Source organism: Strongylocentrotus purpuratus, unplaced genomic scaffold, assembly GCF_000002235.5.
Source record: "Strongylocentrotus purpuratus isolate Spur 01 unplaced genomic scaffold, Spur_5.0 spur5_scaffold_12, whole genome shotgun sequence".
Classification (NCBI taxonomy): Eukaryota; Metazoa; Echinodermata; class Echinoidea; order Camarodonta; family Strongylocentrotidae; genus Strongylocentrotus; species Strongylocentrotus purpuratus.
Window position 1 is genome coordinate 26,725,915 of NW_022145597.1, and position 25,140 is coordinate 26,751,054.

At 37.4% G+C, this 25,140-nt stretch overlaps 2 protein-coding genes across 3 annotated transcripts in view; both read right to left on the reverse strand.

Moving 5' to 3' along the window:
• The window catches only part of LOC105440540 (5-hydroxytryptamine receptor 2A-like), a 32,621-nt gene that overhangs the window by 3,814 nt on the left and 3,667 nt on the right, over positions 1-25,140 (reverse strand). The window contains exons 1-2 of one of the 2 annotated variants that reach the window (XM_011670842.2): positions 12,858-12,918; positions 10,765-10,814 (exon numbers count right to left, since the gene is read on the reverse strand). The gene's annotated coding sequence lies outside the window, so the exon portion shown is untranslated. Of the gene's footprint in view, positions 1-10,764; positions 10,815-12,857; positions 12,919-25,140 lie in introns of those variants that run through there. The other variant, XM_011670843.2, reaches the window with a different exon arrangement.
• Positions 3,698-6,055, reverse strand: LOC105439081. Its single transcript, XM_030981452.1, has 3 exons — positions 5,489-6,055; positions 4,402-4,988; positions 3,698-4,063 (listed from the first exon to the last, which is right to left on the reverse strand). Exons 1-3 carry the CDS (start codon positions 6,015-6,017, stop codon positions 3,782-3,784), a joined length of 1,398 nt encoding a protein of 465 aa, XP_030837312.1. The 5' UTR covers positions 6,018-6,055; the 3' UTR covers positions 3,698-3,781.

Sequence of the window (25,140 nt, forward strand, 5' to 3'; positions counted from 1 at the left end):
TGTCACAATGCAGTTGTATGACCAGAACTCTGCTTTATCTTTAAGTGGGGAAAAGTGGATGTTATTGAAACCTCTCTTAGGGGTCTTCTCTCTCACAATTACAGGGTGTCGTATTCCCAAAGGATGGCAACAAAAAAGAGTAAATGGTGGGTTACGAACATGGTCAGCTTTTTAAATTTATCCCTGACCATCCCTTCTTTACAAGGCTGCAGTCTTTAAAACAACAAAAAGAAGGTGAAAAAAAGGGGGCCTCAAATTCAATATTGTTTAATGCAGTCATTTTTATGACATGGTTGTGTTCATTTTTCACCAGTCTCTCGCAAAAAGGGTCAAAAATGGTCATTCCAAAGTGTACCTTTTTTATCAGTTGTACATGTGTACTTTTGAAGAGTCAACTTAAGTACAATGATACTCCATGCTACTGCCTGCACATTTCAAAAGGTGATGTAACTAGGGTAATGACATATTTATATTGTTTTAAAAGTAGAACTTTGTGACCGACTTCAGGCTGTCTTGAGACTTTCTGAAGTCAAAGGAACACAGTGATTTCTACAGATAATGAATGCACACCGAATTATCATGATTATTCTAGAAATGCAAGTGATACAGATAGACTTTCCTTGTGCGTCTTTGCTTCTCAAACACACATGTACAGTATTCAGATACCAGCAAACCCATTAGAACTCAATTTATACTTTCTGAGGGCTCTAAGGCTTTTGAATAAAAAGACTCAAGTATGCTGTTCACTATGGAAAAGACTGAGAATGAAAGAGAGAAAGAATGAGAGAGGGGGAAAGAGAGATAGAGATAACACAGACTAGTGGTAAACAAAATCAGGCTTTGTAAAACCTTTGAGCTGAAATGCTAATTTATAAAGATCCTTTACAATGCTTGTCAAAGGTTTGTACTTTGATAATACTCCAGACTAACTACAGCTTTAATACATGTATACGTATTTATGGAATTGAGTATAAATCAGTTTTCTAAATAGTCATTGTGCAGTGGCAGATAGGAATTTTTAAAGGGGGCAAGTTCTCTTCTTTGTTTAGACCAAGCTTAAGCTTTAACTCTATTTACTTATAATGGGAGAGAGCCGACATTATTTGAACACATCTACTACATGTAGATTAGAAGAGTCATTGAAAATGTAAAGCACTCTACAGAATGTGTATACAGTGTATCTGATTTCACCATGTAAGTCAAAGTATTTTGTTTTTCCTGTAGGTTGTAAAGGGATCTACACTTTTACTTCTAAGCCTTCCAATTGGTATAAAACTACATACCACACATACATGTACATGTAGTCTATCTCCATTTGGTTCATGCACAAATTTAATTTGACATTGCTCTGTGATACATCTGACTCTTGTACTTATGTTAATATAAATATAGTTATTTCATATTTATCATACTGACTTTAGTATGCTTTATTTAGGGAGGGGGGCATTTACTCTAAAGAGCCATTTGTGTGCAAGCCTGCTGTCTTCTTCTAGAACTATAAGGTCTAAACGTACCATATATTGTCTAACTTGATTTGGGCCATGCACAAAGTAAGATAGATGTGACTAAGTAGTACATGTATAAGGCTTCTTCAGACCTATATACAGTATCATGCTAGAGGTTGGGACTCCCCTGGGATTATCAAATCAGAGACGAGGAATCATTGTCCCAGCTTAACAAAGTAACAGAGTAATTAACTTTAATAGTTCGCCTTGGATGATTTATTATTTCAAACAAACAAACACGCATACTCAACATGTATGTTAATTACACTAATGTTGACATATACACTGCATAAAATGAACCTCTATTCAGACAGAAAACATTTCTATATTAAGAGGCCTGTCTTCAACAGCTCGAGTCTGCCAAATAATCCTGAGAAATCTTGGTCTTGTTACCAAAATATCCTGCCATTTGGGAAAGAGCAGACTAATTTGGGCCTGTCCGAGCTAGTTTGTGATGAGCGTACCTGTCTGGTGAAGACGCAATTTTGAGCTTCGGGGTACATGTAGTATCCCAAGTCTGAAAAAGGCGGGTTATTTGGCAAACTGGAGCTGATGAAGACAGGCCTGAGGTGTTAGAAGAAAAACCCTGTTCTTGCCTGTTTAATGTCGAGTGGCAGTTACACTGACAGGTCTACTCTTATTGCAAGTCTTCTGTTTTTCTTTAAAATTGCTGGTACTTGTAGCGAGTACTTGTTACCCTACATGTACCTTCCGATATCATATACACTGTGGCTAGTACTTTTACCCTGTGTTCGAATAGTCTACCAAAATTTATCATATAGCTACATGTGTATGTGTATGTGTCGTTTATACAAGTATTGTGTAGCTATAGATATTTTAAGTATTTCCTTCTTCCTAGTCTTGGCAATAAAGAAACGTCACGTGACGAAACATTTTCTATACTATAATTCTTTATACAGTCAAACCTTTCTATAAAGATCACTCAACCGAAACTGGGCTTTCATAACACAAAGATACACTGTATAGTGGGGTAGCTTAGTGAAAAAATCGTGACACGGTGGACAAAAGCATGATTTTTTCACCAAATTATCTTCACGATGTACCTTCTTAAAAAAGGCTATGCTCCAAGAAAATTGATGCTGGAAAGGTGGTGAAAATGACGTCATTATGACATCATCATTTATTCATTACATAATCACAGGAAAACCCCAAAAATAAAGCAACCGTGGTCCTACTTCTATAGTTTTGAAGCAAAAAAGAAATGAAACTTGGTGTATGTGATGACATTGAGGGGTAGATGTGCGAGACATGTTTTTTTGTGTTTGTCGGACAAAGCGTTGCCATGGTAACCACAATTTTACCAAACCTTATAGTGCAAATTACTTCCACAGAATTTAAGCAATTAATGTCAAATTTGGTATCTATAACGATCTATGAATGTGGTTATAAAAAACACCCTTTGTGATTGTGCGCCACCTAGCGTTGCCATGGTAACCAGATATTTTTGCAAAACTCTTGCTGAGCGAACTACTTCCATAATATTGAAGCAATTGAAATCACATTTAGTGTTCATGACGGCACTGGGGTATAGATGTGCAAGACATACTCTTTTTATTTTTCGGACAAAGCATTTCCATGGAAACTGTACTCGGATAAAGCGTTGTCCTGGTAAACACATATTTTTGCATTAACATGAAGCATTTAAGCTATTATATGATCAAATTTGGTGTGTACGATGATCTATATGTGTAGTTGTGCAAAATGCCCTTTGCGTTTGCACCGGACAAAGCATTGTCATGGTAACCACAAACTTTTTGTAAAAATCTTGTTGAGCGAATTACTTAACTCGAAAAGAACTATGTTTTTTTTTTACACACACACACACACGACACATATACACAAATAATTTTTAACCCAAGTTACATTCTTTATGATCACATGAGTTGGATATACTGGATTAGGGGTATTAATCACCTTCAGTGATATTTCTAGTTTGCTCTGTTTTTAAATCTTCTTGGCATCAGAACTGATGGGTCATTACTATTATGGTACCACTTGGACTACATGTTATATATGTTATTGCATCTGATCACATATGTACACTAGCAAGATTTGGAATACATGTCTGACCAGACAAAGTATATATCTCATAAATAATTAATAGCTTACCATGCACCTGGAGAGTTGTGTAAACAGTAGGCTAAATAAAAGGAATGGTATTCCCAATATTTTCATCATTACAAGCTTCTGAATGAGGGAAATGCCTACCTGGTAAGCGCAACCATACATTGTTGCTAATGAGATAAATGAAGGAATTATTTCTGACAGTTGCAAGAGCAAAGTTCTGTGCAGGGTAGCCCGGCTTTTGTGCACCTGCAGCGACTAACACAACCAGATTCTGACTTGCAGCCACACCTGATGAGCTCCTTACAGACTTTAGCTGCCTCGGGGATGGTCATCCAAACGGGTGCCCAGTGATTATCTTCCATTGTCCATCCCCACCCTTCTGGGGGAGGAACCGAAGGTTGTGCCTGGCGACATGTTGTCCAGATACCACCTTGGTATAGCACTCTCTTGATATGCTGGAGCAAGGCATCCTAATATTGTGGGAAAAAAACAAAACACATGGGGTAAAAGGTTAGTCAACTGTTTGGAGAAAAAAATAAAATACTGTGGGTGGAAATACATGTATGTTATCAGTAGCAAAGGATACTCATCTGAGCATCTTCCCATGCCAGATTCCAGTATAACACAATATTCTTGCAAGGAGTGTTCAATAACATTTATAAAATGCAGAAAATGATATAAAGTAATGACCCCCTCCCTTCCCACTTATTGGTCAGCTATCTCTCTTATTGAATTTCTTGCTACGTTCAATATTCTGTCCCATCTCTTGAAGTAGGAAAAGTGATTGAGAAGGTAAAAATGGAAATACCTGAGTTGGGGGTATATTCTCCAGGCTTCTTTTCTTCTTGCAGAAAAGCTCTCGGCGTGCTTCATTCACAGAGAGGAGATTGCTTGTGATGTCATACAGCAGGACTGTAAATCGCTCAAGATGACGGAAATGTTCACATGAAACATCGACTGCTCGGAATGGACGATCCACAAAGTGAAGGAATGCCTGTGTTACTTCAGGATAAGATTTCCAGACCCTCCAAGCACTTTTTTTCCCTTTTGCAAGAAAGCAAGACGTAGTATCACAGCCAGTGTAGGCATGAAACAGGGGCAGCGCTAGTGACTTGTCTTCTCCGAGATTTCTACAAATGTTGTTGATGTTATAGTGGCAGAAGTTCTTGCCCATACCGAATGCTACCCAAATGTCAATGTCAGGATATTCTACGATCAATGATGGAAGCTGCCCGACGAGAATAGCAATGATATCTGTGTCCACTGTTCGAATTACAATCTTCTTTGACCCTCTCTCCGCTGCATGTTGAAGATGAACTATGATTCGCGTGTCAGCCTCTTCATGAGTGCAGTCTTCCATGGGCTCGCAATCACCTCTTGTAATTACTGAAGTACCTGAAATATTAAAGAGAAAGAAAAAAAGTTTCATAATTTTGTAAAGTTCTATTGATAAATTGTCACGATGGAAAACTTTTTATGTTTACAATGTTCTTTCCATATAAGTCACAGATAATTTATTTCAAAACTGACCTCTCAAGCTCAATAAGCTCCTTTCTATACCTGCCAACCTCTTGACATGAAAATTTTTACTGATTTAGATAGAAAATCTTATTTTTAATGCATACTGGAGGCAAAAATCTTACTGTCTCACAAATTTGTAAAATCATACAGTAACACATTTTTCAAAAAATCTTATTTTTGTATCAGAAAATTTCAACTTGGGCGGTGAAAAATCTTACTAAATCTGATAAAATGTTACTGGTTGGCAGGTATGCTTTTCTACATTTATTGCTTATAATTACACTAAATGATATTGAATTTTGCTGTTTTTTCAGTCAAATAATTATTACAAATTAGTATGAATCCGAATTAGAAGCACAGGAACAATAAAGTACCTGACGTTACATACAGCTCCTTGCCCTTGGGACACTCTCCTGCAGCCACGGTCTGTGTCAGGAATGCAAACAGCTCTTCTTTGTTGGTGCTGTCTTGGAGGAAGTCTTTCCATTTGACTGGCATTTTAGTCTTGGATGCTACCTTTGTGCGTACTCCACTTCCTCGTTTCTGGCGAGTAGATTCCTTGATACTGCAGGCCAAGTATCTGTCCCACACCAAATCCAGTCGTCTGACTCCTTGCAATTCACGGTTGAGAACGGGCTTGAAAACTGTTCTTGCATAGTCCTCAAATGTTGACACGGAAGTTGCTGGTAACCCATGAACTAGAGCTGCACCATCAAAAATCTTGCAGTCCACTTGTGCCGGAGGCTCTCCTTGTCCATTTGTGTTCAGACATGTTAGTAATTTAGACTTGCTGGATGTCAAGCGCAGTTTCCTACTATTTGAGATAGATGGCGGGTATGCCTGATTCTCGTGGCTGAAGAATACGGCTGGGTCACCGTCACGCAGCTGGTTTGCAATGTACATATGACCAAAGAGGCTCACATCATTCCGAAGAGATGCAATTTTCTCATTTTTACGATTCCCTTTTGCCTTCACTGGTGTCTTGAAAAGTGGGAGAGAATTCTTCTTGATTGGTGCATGGATAGTTTTGCTTTTTTCAATGAGCACTTCCCGCTTGTATGTTTGATACTGATCAGAACCCAGTGCTTCGATATGTTGTACTGTCTCCACCACTGATTTATCAGCACATTCCCGAGAGTGCAAGACCAATAATTCAGAGTGATCCTCGAGGAAAGGGCTGCCATATTCGTTGATTGTCTTCATCAGTTTTGCTGTTTGATTTCTGAAAGATTCTTGGTTTGATTGTGTCTCTTCATGATGTCTGAAATTTTCCTCTGGATCTTCTTCAGGTATTCACTTTCAAATTCTGTCAGCAGCCTGGCTTGCTCAGGACCTGCAAGCATCCAACGTTGGAAAGCAACAGGATTTTCAGTTAAGCCCACGGCTCCACCCTTTCCTTTGACTTTGGCATTTTCCTGTTCATGGACTTGATCAATGGGAAGTGCAGAAAATCTCTTTTGTGTTTTGCTCACAACCCAGTACTTCTGGAGTTCCTCTGACACAGTGGCTGGTAAGGACTGCATATCTCGCAGGTGGACAGAAACCCAACGGCTGTAATTGTAGTGGTCCAGCGCAAAAAACAAGAACATGAGGCTTTGCAGTGACTCCACAAAGAGGAGGAAGTCTCTCTCTCGATGAGCTCTAATGAATATCAGGATCAAAATCTCAGTTCGCAGCACCAAGTCCCAATATTGAAAAGTAGGGCTTTTACTGGACATAGCCTGTCTCCAGTCTTCAAATGTATCACCCTCACTTGAGACTGCAACCTGTTCATATGCACGTTCTTGTAGTATTGAAAGAGCTAGGGCAGTTACCTGATGAGCATGACGGGTCCTTGTAACATGAGCAGCCTTGATGAATGAGTTGGCTGTGCCCGATGATGCAACACCTGAATCACTCAGAGCTACCGTCCATCCACTTTGGTCAAGGAAATCACCAAGTGCTGTCCACAAGGCTTTCTCCAAATGGAAGCCACCAAACATGATCACAAATTTATCCTCACCATGCGTAGTAGGCCAGGTCCATTGTATATGCTTGCAGTTAGCAAAGATTGGGCAGTCACACGCCAGCACAGGGGTTTGACCTGGATTGAGGAAGTTAGTGATGGCCTTGAGGACATTCATAGCATGCTTTATCATAGCAGGGGAATCTGCTTTCTCTTGGAAGAGAGGGAGAAGTGCAACCACAGCAGGAGGATCAAGAGGAGGTGATTGCTGAGATGCATGATATGCAGCCCAAGAGATCGGTTCACCTTTTTCAAGAGGATCTTTGTCAAGGAGTTGAGAGGCATGCTGAATCCATCTTCCTTCCTTTTCTCTTGCTTGTTGAAGCTTTCCATCTACAGCTGTCATAGTGGCCTTTGGAACAGTAGTTGATGAGGCTTTGAGGTGGACTGATTCGACTATGCTATAAGCATCAAGGAGTTGAGGTTTTTCATTTGGATTTGCAGGAAGGAACCACTGTGACATCCGCCTACATCCGTGATGGTCGTGTGTTGGAAATTGGATGACACTTATACCACTGCCATGGAACGACCCTTGAGCTGTAGTGGACGAAGGGTTGTGGTCCAGGTTATCCAGTGCCCCAACAGAAAAGAGGCCTTTCCTGAGAATGGATGGGCACACGATTTGTTCAGCTGTGAATTGTTTGCACATTGCCACTGACAGTTTCTTCTCAAGCTGTAGAACTCGGTCGTAGGAGATGCTTATACCTAGCCTGGCTAGCTGATTGATAAGTTGCTTGTTCCTTGTCATTGTGTGGATGTTAAGGCCAATGTAGATTGGAAGTGGAGGCTCTCTGTCCAGTGACTGCCGTTTATGTGGAGTCGGTTTCATACACCTCTTTTTGGAATTATGGAGGAACATCTGGGCTATCGTGTGACATACTTGTGAGTCATCATCGTCATCATTGTTCTTCATATCTGGTCCATACAGGATCATTGATGATAGGAGTGAAAGACTTGGAAGCATTTTCTGACAATTTGTAGGGAAGCTGCCAGAAAACATAAAGTGTGTTTTCCCGAACATTTCTTGTCTGCAGATTTTTGCAACTTTGGCAAACAGGAAAGCTTCATCTTGGTAATCCTTGTCCTTGAGAGCATCCTTCAGCAGTTGTTGCATGCCTTCAGGGAATACAAGAACAACATTCTTGCCATCTGACTGTTCCTGTACGTCTGTTTCAAAGAAGTGATCCACAAGCTTGGTTTTTAATCGCCCCTTATTCACCGAGACATGATATCCAAGACTTTGAAGACGGTGTTCATACTTCTCGTGGAGATCAGATAGTTTGAAGATGTACTGCCCATCTTGTATTGCAAACTCAACATAAGAAACTAGCTCAACAAATGCTTGAGCATGTGCTCGTTCTCCTTCCACTGTTTCCTTGTTGGACTTAGAAGAACTACATTTCCGCTGATGGCCCCTGTAATTGTTCCTAAATTTTGTCAAACAATCCAAGTGATACTTTACTTCGAGAGCAATGATATCACTTCCTCGTATTTTTGACATGAGTTTTTCATCTTGCATGTCACTTGCCATTCTCTTGAGAGACTGATCAGCTTCGAATGTTTGGAAATTGTGCAATGTTTTATTTCCAGCTTGTTCACAGAAGAGGCACAAACTCTTGTATTCAAATTCCGATTTCTGGCGCTTTGACCGTCGTAAGTCATTAGGTATACATTCTTTCTCATCTTTACTTTTTCCCTCCAATTTTCTTTTGAGTTTGTTATTATTAAATTTTTGATGACAAGAACGATGCCATGAGGCGTTGTTTCTCACAAATGCTTCAACTGTTCCCTCAGGTCCAAAGTCTACATCAATCGGTAATGAGTTTATTTTCCGGAACTCGTCAACATTTTCCAAGAATGAAGCATAAACTTTTTCTGCATTGTGCATTAATCCTTTTTGCGGACAGTTCACTTTTTCCTGTGTATGTTTCTTGCAGATTATACAAATGCTCCAATCCATGATGACCTATATAAAATGAGAATAAATATACTGAAAATCAAACCTGCAGATACAGGTCACTTACTTTTTTATTTATCCATTTATTTTATTTATTTATTTGTTTATGTTTTTTTAATTTTATTGTATTTTTTGCCTCTCATATCACTCATATTTGTTTACTTATAATCTCTGGTTTATTCAGCTGACATAAAGTTAAACTGCTATAATCTAACGTCATCATTGGCTAGGAAAAATCCAATATAACGGCTTGATAAAAAGTTGATAGCCTTGATTAGTAGGCCTATACTACATGGTAAGTATAGTTATGGGCCGTATGAATAAAGAGTGGCAATTGCTTGAGGGAGCCTGTTACTTGAATCTGTACGCATATAAATTGATTGCAAGAAAAAGCTTTTGCTAGCAAGCTCAAGCATTTGTTAAAAATGTAGTCATAAATTAAATATTTTGCTTTTACCTAGAAGCAGTTGTACAGAAGAATTTGAGTGTGAGTACTGTATACGGCCCAATGTACAGTATATACTTCTTAGAATCAATAAAACATGAACCCGTAACTATACCAGTGTAGATAAATATGCTTGGTCCCCATTTACAGAGACATTCAGAGAGGCATCGGTCCAATTCTGATGTAAAGACATAAACTTAAAAACCGCATTGCAGTAATGAATTTTCACCCAACTTTAAATTACCCAGGTCTGGCCTATGTGTAAAGTTATGCGGGCTTAAAGTTGATTGGTACACACTTCATCAAATTAGCTCTGATATATGACCATAACACACCCTAATACACCTATAATAATGCACACAAACACTCACTCGAATTAGATTTTGACCAACCTATGCCCCGTTCAAAGTTGTTAAGGTGTGTCTGGTGGTATAGACTAGCAGAGTATGGCACAATTCTACTTATCTTCCCCTTTGTTTTCAAAGTACAATTCATCTTGGAAGAGAAATGAATAGCACCAATTTCATGAAAGGTGATGCAAAGAAAAGAAAAATTATTTCTGACTAGTACTAAAATCAGTTTTGTTCATCGTCTCTTGAAATGTTATTTTACTTCCTTTCCAACCCTTCATATATTTCATAACACAAATTTGCATGGGTGGGACTGACTCTTGGTTTGTTCTTAGCAAGTGTACATATCATCATTGAAATTACAATATGCCTAAATAGTTAAGAAGATGTTTATTACAGTAAAAACTGATTTACTTACGTTTGTAATGAGGGAAATGTCTGAAATAAATCAACTGGATCCGGAGAAGGATGAAAATAGCTTTCTCTGCAATCCCATTGCTTTCTAATTCTCTGAAACTACAGCTTGCAGTACAAACTCTTGACCAATCAGAAGCCAGCATTCATGGGAGTCAGGGGAATTCCCTGTTATGCTAGTCTATGAATGCAGACACATTGTCACACAGGTGGGACTTTTGAAATTATGTAAATTAAGGCTACTTACTCATGATTCGTGTCAGCAGATTTTTTGGAGCATAGCCTAATTTTGATCCTCATACATATACAAATGTCTGGTGAAAAAATTATGCTTTTGTCCGGCCTGTCATGATCAAAGGTATATTTGTCACTAAGCTACCCCACTAGTAAGGGAGAAAGATTATTTGGAAATTTTCTAATATAGATCATCATAAACATATAATCATGTAAGTCATGGATGTCATGGAATTTCTACTCACAATTCAAGAGCACTTGTTTTGTCCACAGCATGGTTTATCCTCGTACAAACCTACAAGAACAAGCAAAAAGGTTGAACATTTCTTTCGAGAAGTGATTTATGAAGATGAAGTTATCTTTAAAGTCATCCAAATGGCAACAGCATCATATACCACAGCCTCTGACCATGCCTCATTATTCAGAAGTATGTCACATCATGGCACACTCTGAAATAGGTTACAGTTATTTACTGAAGAAGCCTGCTTGGGCTAAGGGCCCCCAAGCCTACAAGTGCCCCTTTATAAATCCATTGCCCTCTTCAACTGATCTTTGCTTCAAGGGGAGATGTTTAACAAACTCTTTCTTTGAGCAAAGGCCCATTTACTGGAAAGCGAGCTACATGTCCATGGAGAGGTGTGAATCTGATTTTCAATCTCCACACCAGGGCCATGTCTTTAATACAGAGAGTTGATATTAATCACAACTCATTTGCGATTGATATTAATGGCAACTATGTACATAAGAGTGTAGCTTGCTCTGTAGGTTGTTAGATGATCTGCTGCACCTGTGAAATTGCTAATTTTGTGCCTCGTTTAAATATTGTGCAGAATAGGATAATGGTAATTAGGTACCTAGGAGGGATATTGATCTCTTTAAACTTTTACCAGTGAAAAACAAATTTCTGAATAGACATCAAATAGGTTACTTGATTTCGATTTCAATTTCATTTTTCTTCTAGAATATTCAGATTATTGACTGAAGCATCTGCAGTACATGTCCAACTGTTACTGGAATGTTCTTCAATGTTAGAAATATCACATGCATTTAAAATGCTAGAAATGTCTAAATTTGGAAAAAGACTGCTCTGTCCTTTCTTACAGTACAAAAGTGAGTTCATGCAAGTCCTCAGTCTCTTCCTCTTAACAGGGTTAGCTCAAGTGGAAAAGTATAGGTTGAACATGACATTATCCAACTGAGTAAGCAGAGAAGAAACGATGCATTTTGGGCGTGAAAACTAATTCCTTGGACTCTCTTCTCCCTTCAGGAACTATTCAAGAAATCATTCATCCGTTTCACTCTGTTTGATTACTGTCTTGAGCTATTTACAAACTTTGTCTCACATTCACACGTATCTGTTGTTCCCTCGTTTCTACCCAAAACCCTTCTGGACAGCTCAGCTTTTCATCCATTGAATTATATTTGATTGTTAGGGATGGAAGTGAAAAGATCCCTTGTTTGAGTGACAGAACAAGAATTAGAGTCTCTTTCTAGATTCTTCATCTTGTATATTACACAATTATGCAGTTTGCAATTCAACTGTTTTTCTCACAATGTTGCCAGGAGTTCAATATTTTACAGATATGATGCAGTACATACAGAAAATGAGACATGATTTATGGATATTTCAGCCGTCTCTGAACCAATTTTGATCAAACAAAGATGATTTTGTCATTTGACGCTAAGTTTGTCATTATCTTACAACAAAAATATTTTGTTGTATCCCCTCTATTCCAAAACTCAACTTTCCCTTTAAAAGTGGTTCACTCCCAGTTGTGGAGGAGAAATAAGAAAGTCTTTGATTTTTGTTTACACCGGTTGTCCTTGCGACCTTATAAGATACATCTATTGCAAAACAGTGTTTTTCAATGCAAAGGCCATTCCACAATGCTAAAATGTAAGCATTGGGTTTCATATGTATGTGTACATTATTGAAGATGCTAACTCTCTCTCTCTCTCTCCCTCCCTCCCTCCCTCCCTCCCTCCCTCCCTCCCTCCCTCCCTCCCTCTCTCTCTTGCTCTCGCTCTCACACACACACACCCACACGCACATACCATTTAAAACTATACTTTGTAAAAAAATAATATCAGATTCAATATTCTAATTTGCTAATATTAGATTCAATATTACACTGTGTGACAAATAAATGGGCATCTGCCCTGGCTGTAATCATATCTACATGTACATACATACAAGTACATGAAGACTTTCGCTAGGAACATCTGGAAGTAGGATTGCTTCGACTTCAGTGAGCTAAATTACAACGAAAAATAGTTTATAAATTACCCATTAGAATATACACTGTCTGCAACTACATTTTTGTATGTTTTAGCTTACCGGTACATGCTAGGGCATATATTTTGATCACTTCTTGCTTCAAGTACCTGCTTGAGTGCTATAGACAGCCTGTATATAGAGTGTTTATACAGTGCAGCAGAGTACTCGCATTTCTTCTTCGCGTAGAGGCTATCACAACAATGTAGACATGTGGCATCCTATTGCACAACATGAATGAATGAATGAATGAATGATGGCCGGTAATGTGCAGCAAATACTTGAGAAGCTTCCAAGGACATGAATGAAATTCCTGTCCATTTCATGCAAGGATTTATATTAAAGGCATCATTCAACAATGTTAAATCTGAGATGCATGGCCCTACATGTACGTGTTATCAGTGTCTGTGATATGGTGTTATATTGAAGTCCTAAAAAAATTGCGTTTCAAAATGATCAAGAAGTGCCTCAAAAAAGTAAAATCCTTTGAGTGACCAGTTTTGCCATACTCTTTTTCCCCTTTAGACTGTAGTGTTATGAAAACCGTTTTGGCAAACGCAAACTTTGATTTAGATTTTCAATCATCAATATTTTGATAATCAGACGGGCGATCGTCTTGTAAAAGTCATAGGATTCCTGACTGACCTAAAGGTTTATAATTATCATTGCAGCATGAGCTAAATCAAGAAATTTTTTAAAGGCCCACTGCACTACTTGTAGCTACTTGCGCCCTCTATATAACAAACGATGCCTAATCGGTGACCATTGGTCCCCCATGATCCTCTTTTTCTTATGTTAACTGAGAGCTGAGTTGATGAGATAACCACCTGTCCAGTGACCTTGTAGGGCGGTCTAAACCCTCCTGTAAACTATGGCAGATAAGCTTTAAACGATCTATTAAAGATAAACTCCAGTACTGGTAAAAAAATAAAAATAATTCTCACAGAATCAAACGAAACTCACACTGAATGTTCAAGATTACAAATAAATGACATGTGCCAAACAATTTTGGAAGAAAATGTATACTGGCTGAGTAATGAGCATAGAAAGACAAGGAAATCAAGGTAGTACTAGCCCCGACACCATGTGTGTTGTCCCATATATAGCTTTCTATGTGAGTGCTTGTTACTTTACCAAGACTCGGTCAAATTTATTATGATTTTGATGACTCCAGAACCTTGCAGTGCACACCAATACTTACATGCTACATGATCAACTGTTTCTGATCCTTTCCACATGCACCTTTTCTTTTACAATGCAATCGCATTACCAGTACTAAAGTTTATCTTTAAAGACAAAGTTACCGGATCCCTTTAATCGCTGTTTTTGCTACAGTCTACAAACTTTGGCCTAGATACATGACGATTGACGAATTTACCAAATATATATTTTGAATGTAAATATTTTTCAGAGCTGCTCCTTGGAAAGCCCACTTATACTGCATTCCATGGAGCAGTTACACTTTGTTTCATCTGCTTTAAAGGTAAAGACCAGTATTGGAAACGCCCCAATTTCAAAAAATGAAATGGAAGCTCTCATTACCAATCATGTGAAAGAATATGTTTTGACTAATACATGATGATAAAAAATTTGCCGGGAAACCGCCTACTAATTGATATATTTGGTAAATTTGTTTCTCTCATGGTCTGTGAGAGATATAGGGTAGTCCCATATACATCTTTCTGTGTATAGTGCTTGTAACTTTACGAAGAATGGGCCAAATTTCTTATCATTTTGATGATTCCAGAACCTTGCAGATGCTAGGTGCTAGATGATCAACCTTTTCTGATCGATTCCACAACGTTTCTTTCACAATGCAATCGCATGACCATAACTGGTCTTTACCTTTAAGTGGATGGTTGTTTGAATATTCTTGCCATCAGAGTTGTGACAAGACAAACTTCAAGGGCAGTGAGCAAGTGAGCTCTGCGGGGAGTTCTGAAAGAGCTGCATTGATAGAAATAAAAAAAACATTTTGAAAAGTCTGTGAGAGGATCAGAGGAAACCCCACTTGTTTTATTGAAACTCAGAAAGAGCTTCAGTGAACAAACAAGTGTTTTGTAAGTTACTGCATCTCAGAACATATGAAAGGTAGCACTGCTTTATCTTTGTTGAGCAATACATGTATTGTAGGTGGTGTAGGACAGTAGGGTATCTTCTATGGTAAAAATCCTGGGGGAAAAACACTTAGTATAAAACCAGAAGATGGTGTTCATTCAACCCAAAGAAATTGCACTTTTTTTCTGAAGCAAACTCCAAAGAGAGCAATTGTGAACAAGAAAGTAATTTGTACACAGTTGCTGTGATTTCCCCCGCCTCTGCAATCATTTCAACTTCAAATTCTTGTGTTGAGGAGAAGTTAGTGTAAAACTAAATTGCCAGATTGCTTCATTTGCTTCAAGTGTCCTACTTCAGTAGGTCATAAATCATCTTGATGTGTTATGATTATGAATTGAAATGGATATGTGCTTTTAGAAATTCCGAAGAGAAGAGCTTTTCCTACTGTCCCTCAAGACCTACATGAACCTCTCTAAAAAGGCCTGTTTTCATTAGCCACAATTAACCTAACTTGTGGAAATGAAAATTGACTTTTACTCTTGTAGAATAGCTTTTCTTTCTGTGCCGTACGTTGTTACTATCTATATATTCTAATGGAACTGTCCTCATTAGCCCCAGTTTTCTAATTAACTTGCTTATTTAGATTCTTTGGAAATGATGCCCGATGGCTAGTGTTAGTCAAGCTACATGTATCTTGCATCTTCAACACAAATTAGCTGAAGCCGCTGGAGCCATTTAACGGGGAAGGCACAAATAGCACACCTGGGACATTAAACAGTTTAGCTATCATCCCAAGAAAACTGGGGCTTGTTTGCAAAACAGCCTTCCATTAGCCCAATTAGCAGGCTAATTCGCAAGTGAAGAAGCACTCAGACAGTGATATGCTCTGAAGATTAAGCGCCATCAGGGATTGCTTTTCCTAAGGTTCAGATTCTGAATATAAATCAAACCCTGTCTTGTTTTTAGGAATTACAGCCCTTCCGAATAATGGACCCTATTTCATCTTCAAAGTTATGTACCTTTGGATAAACTAATTTTCGGAATAACGCAACTTACGTTTGGAATTATGAAACCTATTTTATTTTCAGAATAATGAACACCCTTTTGTGGGGATTTTTGTTTCAGAAGCAAAGAACCATGGGGAAAAAACGAGTGCCTCATTTTGAGTGTGATGAAGAAGATTTTTTCAGTCTTATATCTCAAGCTTGAGCTTGTTTTACCTAATGAGAATGCACCTACCTACATGTAGGCTGTGCTTTTTTTTGTTTTTCTTTTTCTTTTTCTTGTTTACTTCTCTACTCCTTCGTATGACCATTAATTTGTTTACAAACACGTCTTCTGTTTACATGCCCATCATCACATAACATTCTTTATGTTGCATTCCATTTTGATGAAAACATCATTTAGTATGGTGTCCAAGCGATTCCGAATGTATACTTCACCAGGACCTAGCCTCCTATTCACTGTCGGCTTTTCGAGACTTAAGGTAAATTTTACATGAGGGAGTGATTAGGAACAAATGCTGGGTTCACATAATGCTATCAGCTTTGAATAGGCGCTTTCTTAAGCCTTCTATGCCGACTGCAATGGTGAAGCCCTTAAGTCTATGCACTTTGGTAGAATTTTCATGTTTGCGGTGATCTTCAAACCAAAAATCATTTCCTTCCTTCGTTGCACTGCAAAGGCTCCTGAAAATTGACTCTCAACAGGACGGATATATTTAGCAAAAACGATGAATAGATGGATTATGTCTCTAATGTGATCTTTGTTTAACCTCCTCTTTTCTTCCCTTGTCCTTTTTTTGTTATAATCCTTTTTTCTTATATTCTATGCTTTCATTCTTTCCTCTTTTGCTCCCCTCCCACTCCTCTCTTTCTCTCTATCTCTCTCTCTCTCCCCCTACCTCTCTGTCACACTCTACCTCTTTTACTCTCTCTCTTTCTCTCTCTTTCTCTCTTTCTCTCTTTCTCTCTTTCTCTCTTTCTCTCTCTCCCTTTCTCTCTCTCTCTCTCTTTCTCTGTGCACATGCTTGTTTGTATCTCTATATCTTTATCTCAGCATGATCCAAATCTGTACAACATAATTTCTCTTAAGAAAGAAAGAAAGAAAGAAACATGCCAGAGAAAAGCATCATTATCCTTCTCTTATTTCTTCTCTGCCCAAGGTTCGATCAATATACAATACCCTCACAGTTGATACTCCTTATTTATTTTGTCTGTGGTTGTGTGCACTCTAGAATAAAATCATCATCACGTTTTTCTCACTTATACGGCTACTATTAAAGAGAAGGTGGAGTTCAAGTGAAGTTAGAAAATAATGAGCAACATTTGTCATTCTTTTTATGGTAGTTTGGAAGAAATCACAGTAGAAATGACCCCTGAAAGGAATTGCTCTTCAATTGCCCTGATTTTCAAATTTAACAAAGAATAGCATTATACCACATGTGTTTGTAGTCCCATATACACATTTATGTGTGCAGCATATGTGACTCAAATGCGATTGAGTCAATTTCTTATCAATTACTGCGGGCTGATTAAGACGCAAATTAACTGGCTAATTTGCGATCGGGATAGTTAAAATAGCGGGTTATTTGGCAAACTCGAGCTGATGAAGACAGGCCTAATTTAATCGTTTGACACGACTTGCTCTTTAAATCAGCGTCACGTTCTCCTCACTGATACAGTTAACAGAGTCTTTACACAATATAGAGCTGCAAGGATTTCTGACCAACTTTCCAACCGAGTAGCCAACATAATCAATATATAATGTTCAATAAGTGAGACAAAAAATTATGAATTTCTACTGGGAATGTGACATGAGAGATGGCCTTTTCTTCCTTAGAAGCCATCTTTAAAGCTAAAGACCAGTTATGGTCATGTAATTGCATAGTGAAAGAAACGTTGTGAAATCGATCAGAAAAGGTTGATCATCTAGCATAGATGTACTGAAAGGTTCTGGAATCATCAAAATTATAAGAAATTTGGCCAAGTCTTCATGAAGTTAGAAGCACTGTACACAGAAAGATGTATATGGGACTACACACACGTGCGCGACACGTGCATTTGTATCTCTCAGCAGTATATAGATATACTAATTTACCAAATATATATATTAGTAGGCGGTTTCCCCGTCAAAATTTTTATCGTCATGTAATATTCAAAACATATTCTTTCACATGATTGGTAATAAGAGCTTCCATTTCATTTTTTGAAATTGGGGCATTTCCAATACTGGTCTTAACCTTTAAAAAAATATTTTCAAGGAAAAGAGAAGGTGCTTTAATAAAGAGTGTAGAAAAAAAATCATGTATGACAATTAACAGAATGGAAATTGTTGAGCAAAGTAATTCTAATATTGTTGGTTTGAAAAGGAAATTCCTGTTTCTTTTGGATTCCATTTATCAATAAATTCTTTGTGTTTACAAAAATGCATGAAGAAAAAAATAGCACTACTGTATATCATCTACAAATTGTTTTTATTTGAAACATGTTTCACTCAGTTTTGTAAAATCGTTAATGATCTTACCACTCTTGTCAGGATCAACTTTATGTTCCTGCCCAAATTAAGTTATACAAGTGAACGGTGAATACATGTTCATGTACCTGTCATGCATTATATTGAAATTGTACCACCCAGTTTGCGTTTAGTACATGAAGACTTCAATTATCAGTTAAATAAGATGTATTTGTATGTACCGATATACAATTCTAAGGCCTTTTCTATTCTGATTTTTTTCCCCCAACTAAATCGATAGATGTCAGTTAACATTATACCACATGGCACATCTACAATGACCTATCTTCTTAAATCCCTATTTAGGGTTTTTGTACTGTTTGACAAACCAGTTTCTACGCTAGTAGAAGTAATAGCCGAGGGCAGGGTTATAGCTGGACCAATTAACTGTTAGGCCTCTCATTAAGATAATTGTACAAACTTTTCTCTGGAGGATAGTAGGTGTCTCACTTTTGTATTCCTCCCGTAGTCTACGATTATTCATATAGTAGCTAGTTTCTTTTCAGTGAAGTATGCAGAACTGGGACCACAGAAGTTAGATCCTGGCTTATTTTGACTTGACATGTCGGCTTATCTCGTTCAGATGTCCTAATAATACATAGTATGCTGTGCCATTCTTTCTTTTTAGTGCTCAGCTATTAAATATGAGCATAAAAATGTTATGTCTTGAGTCTGAAATATGCAGACTGAACATGTGGCTAACTATAATCCTCATGCTGACATCATGTGCAATTACGCTGGATTTTGATGATGCGAATTCACCTCGACTGCTAGCAAATAGATCATATGACCTCAGTGTTTTGGATCCTTTACAATAGAAGAAGAAAAGGGAAGAATTTGATATGCATATGCAAGAATGTTCACTTTTGTGACGAAAATGTAGACTTATAGGATAACATAGAAGTGAATTTTGTTATGAAGCCAGTTTTTCCTCTATATGATGTAGGTCCACAATAGGGGCATTTACACCGGAAGCAAAAACCCTGAGTTTTCCTCACATAACAAACAACTGTAAATTATTCCAGTTTTTGCTCCCTTGACACACCTCACTTCCGCGCTTTAGCATGCAGAGCAGTGACAAGTCGTGCATGCTTGCTACTCACCAAATACCCAATTAGCAAAGGCCAATTAATAGATGTTATGGGTTTTTCAAGTAGTGTACTTGGTAGTTTAAAAAGATTTTTCAAATAGGTTTTTCTATAGTGTAAATGGGTCAGATGTCCATGCTAATAGTTATGACCATGGGACTACTGGTGTCTGTACCTGGGCGGCAGTCTTGAGGTTGTTCACTCATGTGTGTCAACGTTCTAATAAACAACCGAGTCCCAAGGAAGACCACAATAATGAGAGGAATTTTCTTCATTTTCCCCCTCGCATTCAATCCAGTTTTGTCAATGTTGGATGTAATGTATCACCATTTTTTGTATGCTAATTCAACAAGATAATTATCTAAAGCCTATCATTAGACATTACCAGTATAAAAGGCTCATTTCTACGTATTCATCCTAGATTAAACGAACGCTTGGTACTTAAAAGTTAAGCTGTATTTCTTGAGAAAATGGTAATTTAACATTTTTCAGAATATTGTTGACATGAAGCTTCCATCCTCTAAAGAGGTTGTGTAGACAACCGAATGTAAACTTCATGAAGCGTGCTAAAAAGCACAAACATGGATACATACACATGGGAATACATAATGAAGACCCTGGCCCAGTTGTAGTACCAACCTGTGCAAAGTTTGTTTGTTTGCTGGGGAACAAGTTTTATGATACTGATTTCAATCTAAAGTTTATATAAAATTTATTTTAAAAATCAAATGAAGTCTTTGCATGATCAAAAGATAGAGAAAGTGAGAGGGGTACATATTGGCGACATCAATTACATCGTTTTCATTTGCTGGAGCCAATTAAAAGCCTTTGAAATTGCCAGCTTTCTTATGACAGCGACTATCATACACCTGTAGTTCAGGATTTCCTTTGAATTTTAAAGTTTTATTATTGTTGTTGCTTTTGTTGTTTTTAATGTTTAATATTTGTATTTAATGGCCTCTACTTTCCACATTATTCCAAAATAGCCCAGACTTTTGTAATGGAGATACAATGAACATGGGAAATTAAATTTGGTTATTTACTTTTTGCTAGTGAAAAGCCATCCACATGTAAAACACATGTAAAGAGGATCTCTTTGGCGCCGCTTTCACTGTATATACATGTAGGGGGCTTTCTCCGGCCAACTCTGCCTGCCGCCATTTCCTTTGCCCTTTGAAATCCATTGAAGTTCACATAATATTGATGTCAATTGTATACACCATGGTGTTAAAGACATCTGTCTTTGCCACGTCTGTTTTGGATATCCAAGAAGTCAAGGAAAAGGTGTCTGGTCTAGACCTTTCCTCTTGAGTTGGTGGCATTGATTAACGATTATTCGATCAAGAGGTGTGATTGTGTAATGAAGAGATCGAGCGCTGCATTCAGCCGTCTTGTGAATCACAGCATTTCGAAAGCTCTCGGATAGGAAAGCAAGTTGGCATTTATAGTGCTTAGGGTCTGAAGCAAACGTGTCCTGATTCTCGCTAATTTCAAGTCCAGCTACTGCTTATCACACTGTGCAGTTTGACCCAGGAAGTATAGGTCAACTTCGCCGCGTGCTTTCTGTCTGTGTTTACGGTCGACTGTCGGTCAAACCGCAACAGGCCACGATAATGACGTCACAGAATCATGATTGAGATCTCTGTTCGTTCAAGTGAATTTTAGCGACGATTCAAAACGAAAACATTTTCAGCGTTTCATGTTTATGTTTTTAAACACGTTTATTTTTACAACCAACGAAAAATCGCTTGAGCGTAGCTAAACGTCTTTGAAAACCGTGTTTCTGGGGTGAAAAAGTGTTGATTGAACGCACCCTTAGTCATTAATCAAATGAAATATTAATGGAGGGTCAATCACAGGCTTTACCCTTGCAGAAATAATCAATTATGAAAACCAATTCATGGTCGCTGTACGGGGGAGTATTTTTAACCTGTCCTAAATCCATGCTAGATCCCTTGCTTGAAAAAAAATCTCTTAAACTTGGATAAAATATTTCTTTACAGGTCTAGAACAGTAATTACCTTTTAGGGTTTCAAAGATGAAATATTATTAAGGTGAGATTTATAAAAATAGTAGAACAACATCGTTTTTTGGGTGCTTGCGCTGATTTAAGGTGAATTTTCATTTGATAGCCTGAATAAAGGCATTGCCTTTGGGTTAGAGGAAGTGACTTAACTTTCAAAATAGTTTTTGTGTTATTAAAATCATATATAGTTGGAATCTCAATAATTTGAAAGATCAGTTGATGATTAAACAAGGAAATAAGGAACTGGAGTGTATTGTGTGCCGAGAGTGAGAAGGCCACTGTATTGTAGAAGATTAAATTGAACAACCTTCTGGCACTCAACAGATTGGTTGTGATCTAGAAAAGATTTGAGATGGCCATTTTCTCTTTTGTATGCTCTACCGGGTTGTCAATCCAATGTCAGCGGTGTGTCCAGGTTTTTGTAAAGGGTGGGGGCACAATTCTTTAACATTTCTGACAAGCCCCCCCCCCCCTAAAAAGGTTATGATTTTTCAGGTGTCTTTTGGAAAGAGGGCTCTTTTTTGTTTTTTAAGTGTACATGTACTTTAAATTGCCATAATGGTCTTTATTAAAAATGGGGAGGGCCACTTTTCAGGCACAAAAACTTTTTTCTTCAAATCAGCACCCCCCCCCCCCCCCCCACTCCCTACCCTCAGTCTGTAATTCAAACCTGTCATTGGGGCTTTACTATGTAAGATAAAGATAAGATAAGATAAGATAAGATTTTATTTGTCTTTCTTTCAAATGACATACAGAGCATAACATTGGATCATAACACATTTACAATGCAAAATAACAAATTATGGCAATGATAAAAAACAAAGTTAACTAAAAGAAAGACGAGGAGACCCTGGTAAAAGCAGAGCTTGTAATTATTAGGGTCCCCTCTGAGCCGGATAAAACATGATGAATAGATATTTGTGACTACCTAAGAATACAATAGGGAAAAGGGGGTATAAAAAATGGTTTTATAACACACTTATTCCTGAATATTTTGATTCAAGCATGTTTAGGATGCAATTACGCATTAGAGCATTTAGCCAGAGAAGAAAGAAAGCACCGACAGATTAACTAGGGTAGGAATAATCTACTTTAATTGAATGCAACAATGCGGCTTAACAAAGTTCATAGATTTGGGTATATGGCCTTCTCCTTACTGATCCAGCTTACTCTGTTCTTCTCTGTATCTATATTTATTTCCTTATTTTGGGTCTACCTTCTTTGTTAGTTTCTCTAGGGCTGCTTCTCCCTGTTTAGACCCTATATGTCATTCTTGATGGGGAAGAGGGGGATTGGTTTCCATGTCTGTGTAATTAATCTTCAACATGTAGCCCCCCCCCCCAAAAAAAAAAAATAATAATAAATAAATAAATAAATAAATAAATAAATAAATAAATAAATAAATAAATAAATAAATAAATAAATAAATAAATAAATAAATAAATAAATAAATAAATAAATAAATAAATAAATAAATAAATAAATAAATAAATAAATAAATAAATAAATAAATAAATAAATAAATAAATAAATAAAATCTACATTAGTTTGACCCAAATTGATATTTGAAGGTAATGTGGGTTCAAAATCAAAGAAAATTTGCGCTTTTTTTTCTTCACTTTTTGCATATTTCCAGTTTTTAAGAATGAACATTTTCCAATATAATTGTAGATTTTGGGTTATTAAAATCATTAATGATTGTAATTCTTTACAAAGTTACTACAGTTTTCTTGAGCATTTACAATATCTATAATGAAAATAAAGCTGTCCCTTTTTTTGGTAATGTATTTCCAATTCATAAAGACACTATTTTTAGGGAAATTGCCATTAAAATTTCCATCTTAAAATCTGATATTAAAGTCTGTGAAGCATGGCGCGTTCCCCGTTGCACAATACTTACCATTGATAGTAATGGTAACTACCATGGAAACCTAGATTGTGATTGGCTGTTGAGCCGTGTTACCTTGGTAGTTGCAATTGATGGCAAAGTTACCATCAATGACATTTCATCAGAGACTTTCATATTTAACTTTATGGCATTTGGTTAGGCTTACTGGTGTTGCTATAATCATTTAGACCAACTTATAATGATATGCAGTCTACACAATAATGAGATTAAATTGGCAACACTGGAATGCCAGGGCCAAAATGTTTATCTCATTTTGTGTTCACTTAACTTCTTGTCCTACTTCCATTTGTATCCAACGAAAGAAAGCGATTATGGTAAATCCACATGCGTGACTGTGAGAGCATATATGTCAGGTCCTCATCACTAAACTAATTTAGTCAAAGCATGGGCAATTTCGTTGTGTATATTGATATAATTATTCATTAGAACACCCAGTATATTGTGAGAGGGAATAATCAATTTCACCAACTGGTACTCGCAATGCATTAGAACCTACTCATGCATGTGATGTGAAGTCTTCCTACTTGACTCAAATTTAATTTCTAACTTCAATCAAAATAAATTTACCGAAATTGGATTTTATATAGCGTACGCATGCATGTGATGTAGTCTTCCAACCAGACACAAATTTAATTTCTAACTTTAATCAAAATAAATTTACTGAAATTGGATTTTATATAGTGTTCCATTCTGCCATCCCCATCTCATCTATGAAGTACCGGAAGGGCGTTAACTCTGTGTTATACATAGTATACATGAGTTATTGTCCTTCTAGCCCCAAACAAACAAACAATTAGGCGCGTCTTCATCATCTCGAGATTGCCAAATAGCCCGCTATTTCTGATTTGGGAAATAATCCCTCAAAACTTGAAACTCGACCGTGAGAAATTAGCTCGAGATATTTTGCTCAGCGTTAGCGCGTATTGCAAATCTTCGGTCTAGTGAAGATGCATGGGACAAATAGCTGGATATTTTGCCAAATAGTGGGATATTTTGCAAACTATCCCAAGATATCTTGGGATGACAATCCTGACCAAATATCCTTCTAATTGCTACTTCGGTCTGATGAAGACGCAAATTAGCTGGATAGTTTGCGATCGGGATAGTTCAAATAGCTGGATATTTGGCAATCTCGAGATGGTGAAGACAGGCCTTATGTAAACTCATTTTCAGGGGGCAGGCAAAATGTCATTAAAGAGAAGGTCGAGTTCTGGGAAGAGGTAAAAAATAATTTGTGAGCGTTATCATTGTTATGCAAGTTTCAAAGAACATCGGATAATACATGTTCCCTGAAAAGCATTGTTCTTCAATTGCCTTCATATTCTAAATATGGCATGTAACAACATAAAAATTGGGACAGATTTCTATACCACATGTTCATGTAGTCCCATATACATCTTTCTGTGTGCAGTGCTTGTAACTTTACTAAGACTGGACCAAATTTCTTATCATTTTGATGATTCCAGAACCTTGCAGTACACACCAATACTTATAAAGTTATATGCTAGATCATCAACCTTTTCTGATCTATTCCACACCATTTCTTTCACGATGCAATTGCATGACCAGAAGTCAACTTTGTCTTTAAATTAAGTTTGAAATGAGGTCACTCTTAGTGATTGCAATCCTTCATGAAATTTGCTACTGATGGACAGATGTTCCAAGGGGGAGAAGAGGAAATCTCAAGTAGCTCTCCCAGCACCCCTGTCGTGTAAACGTGCTCATCAGTGTAAGCAGTTGATAACAAATTGG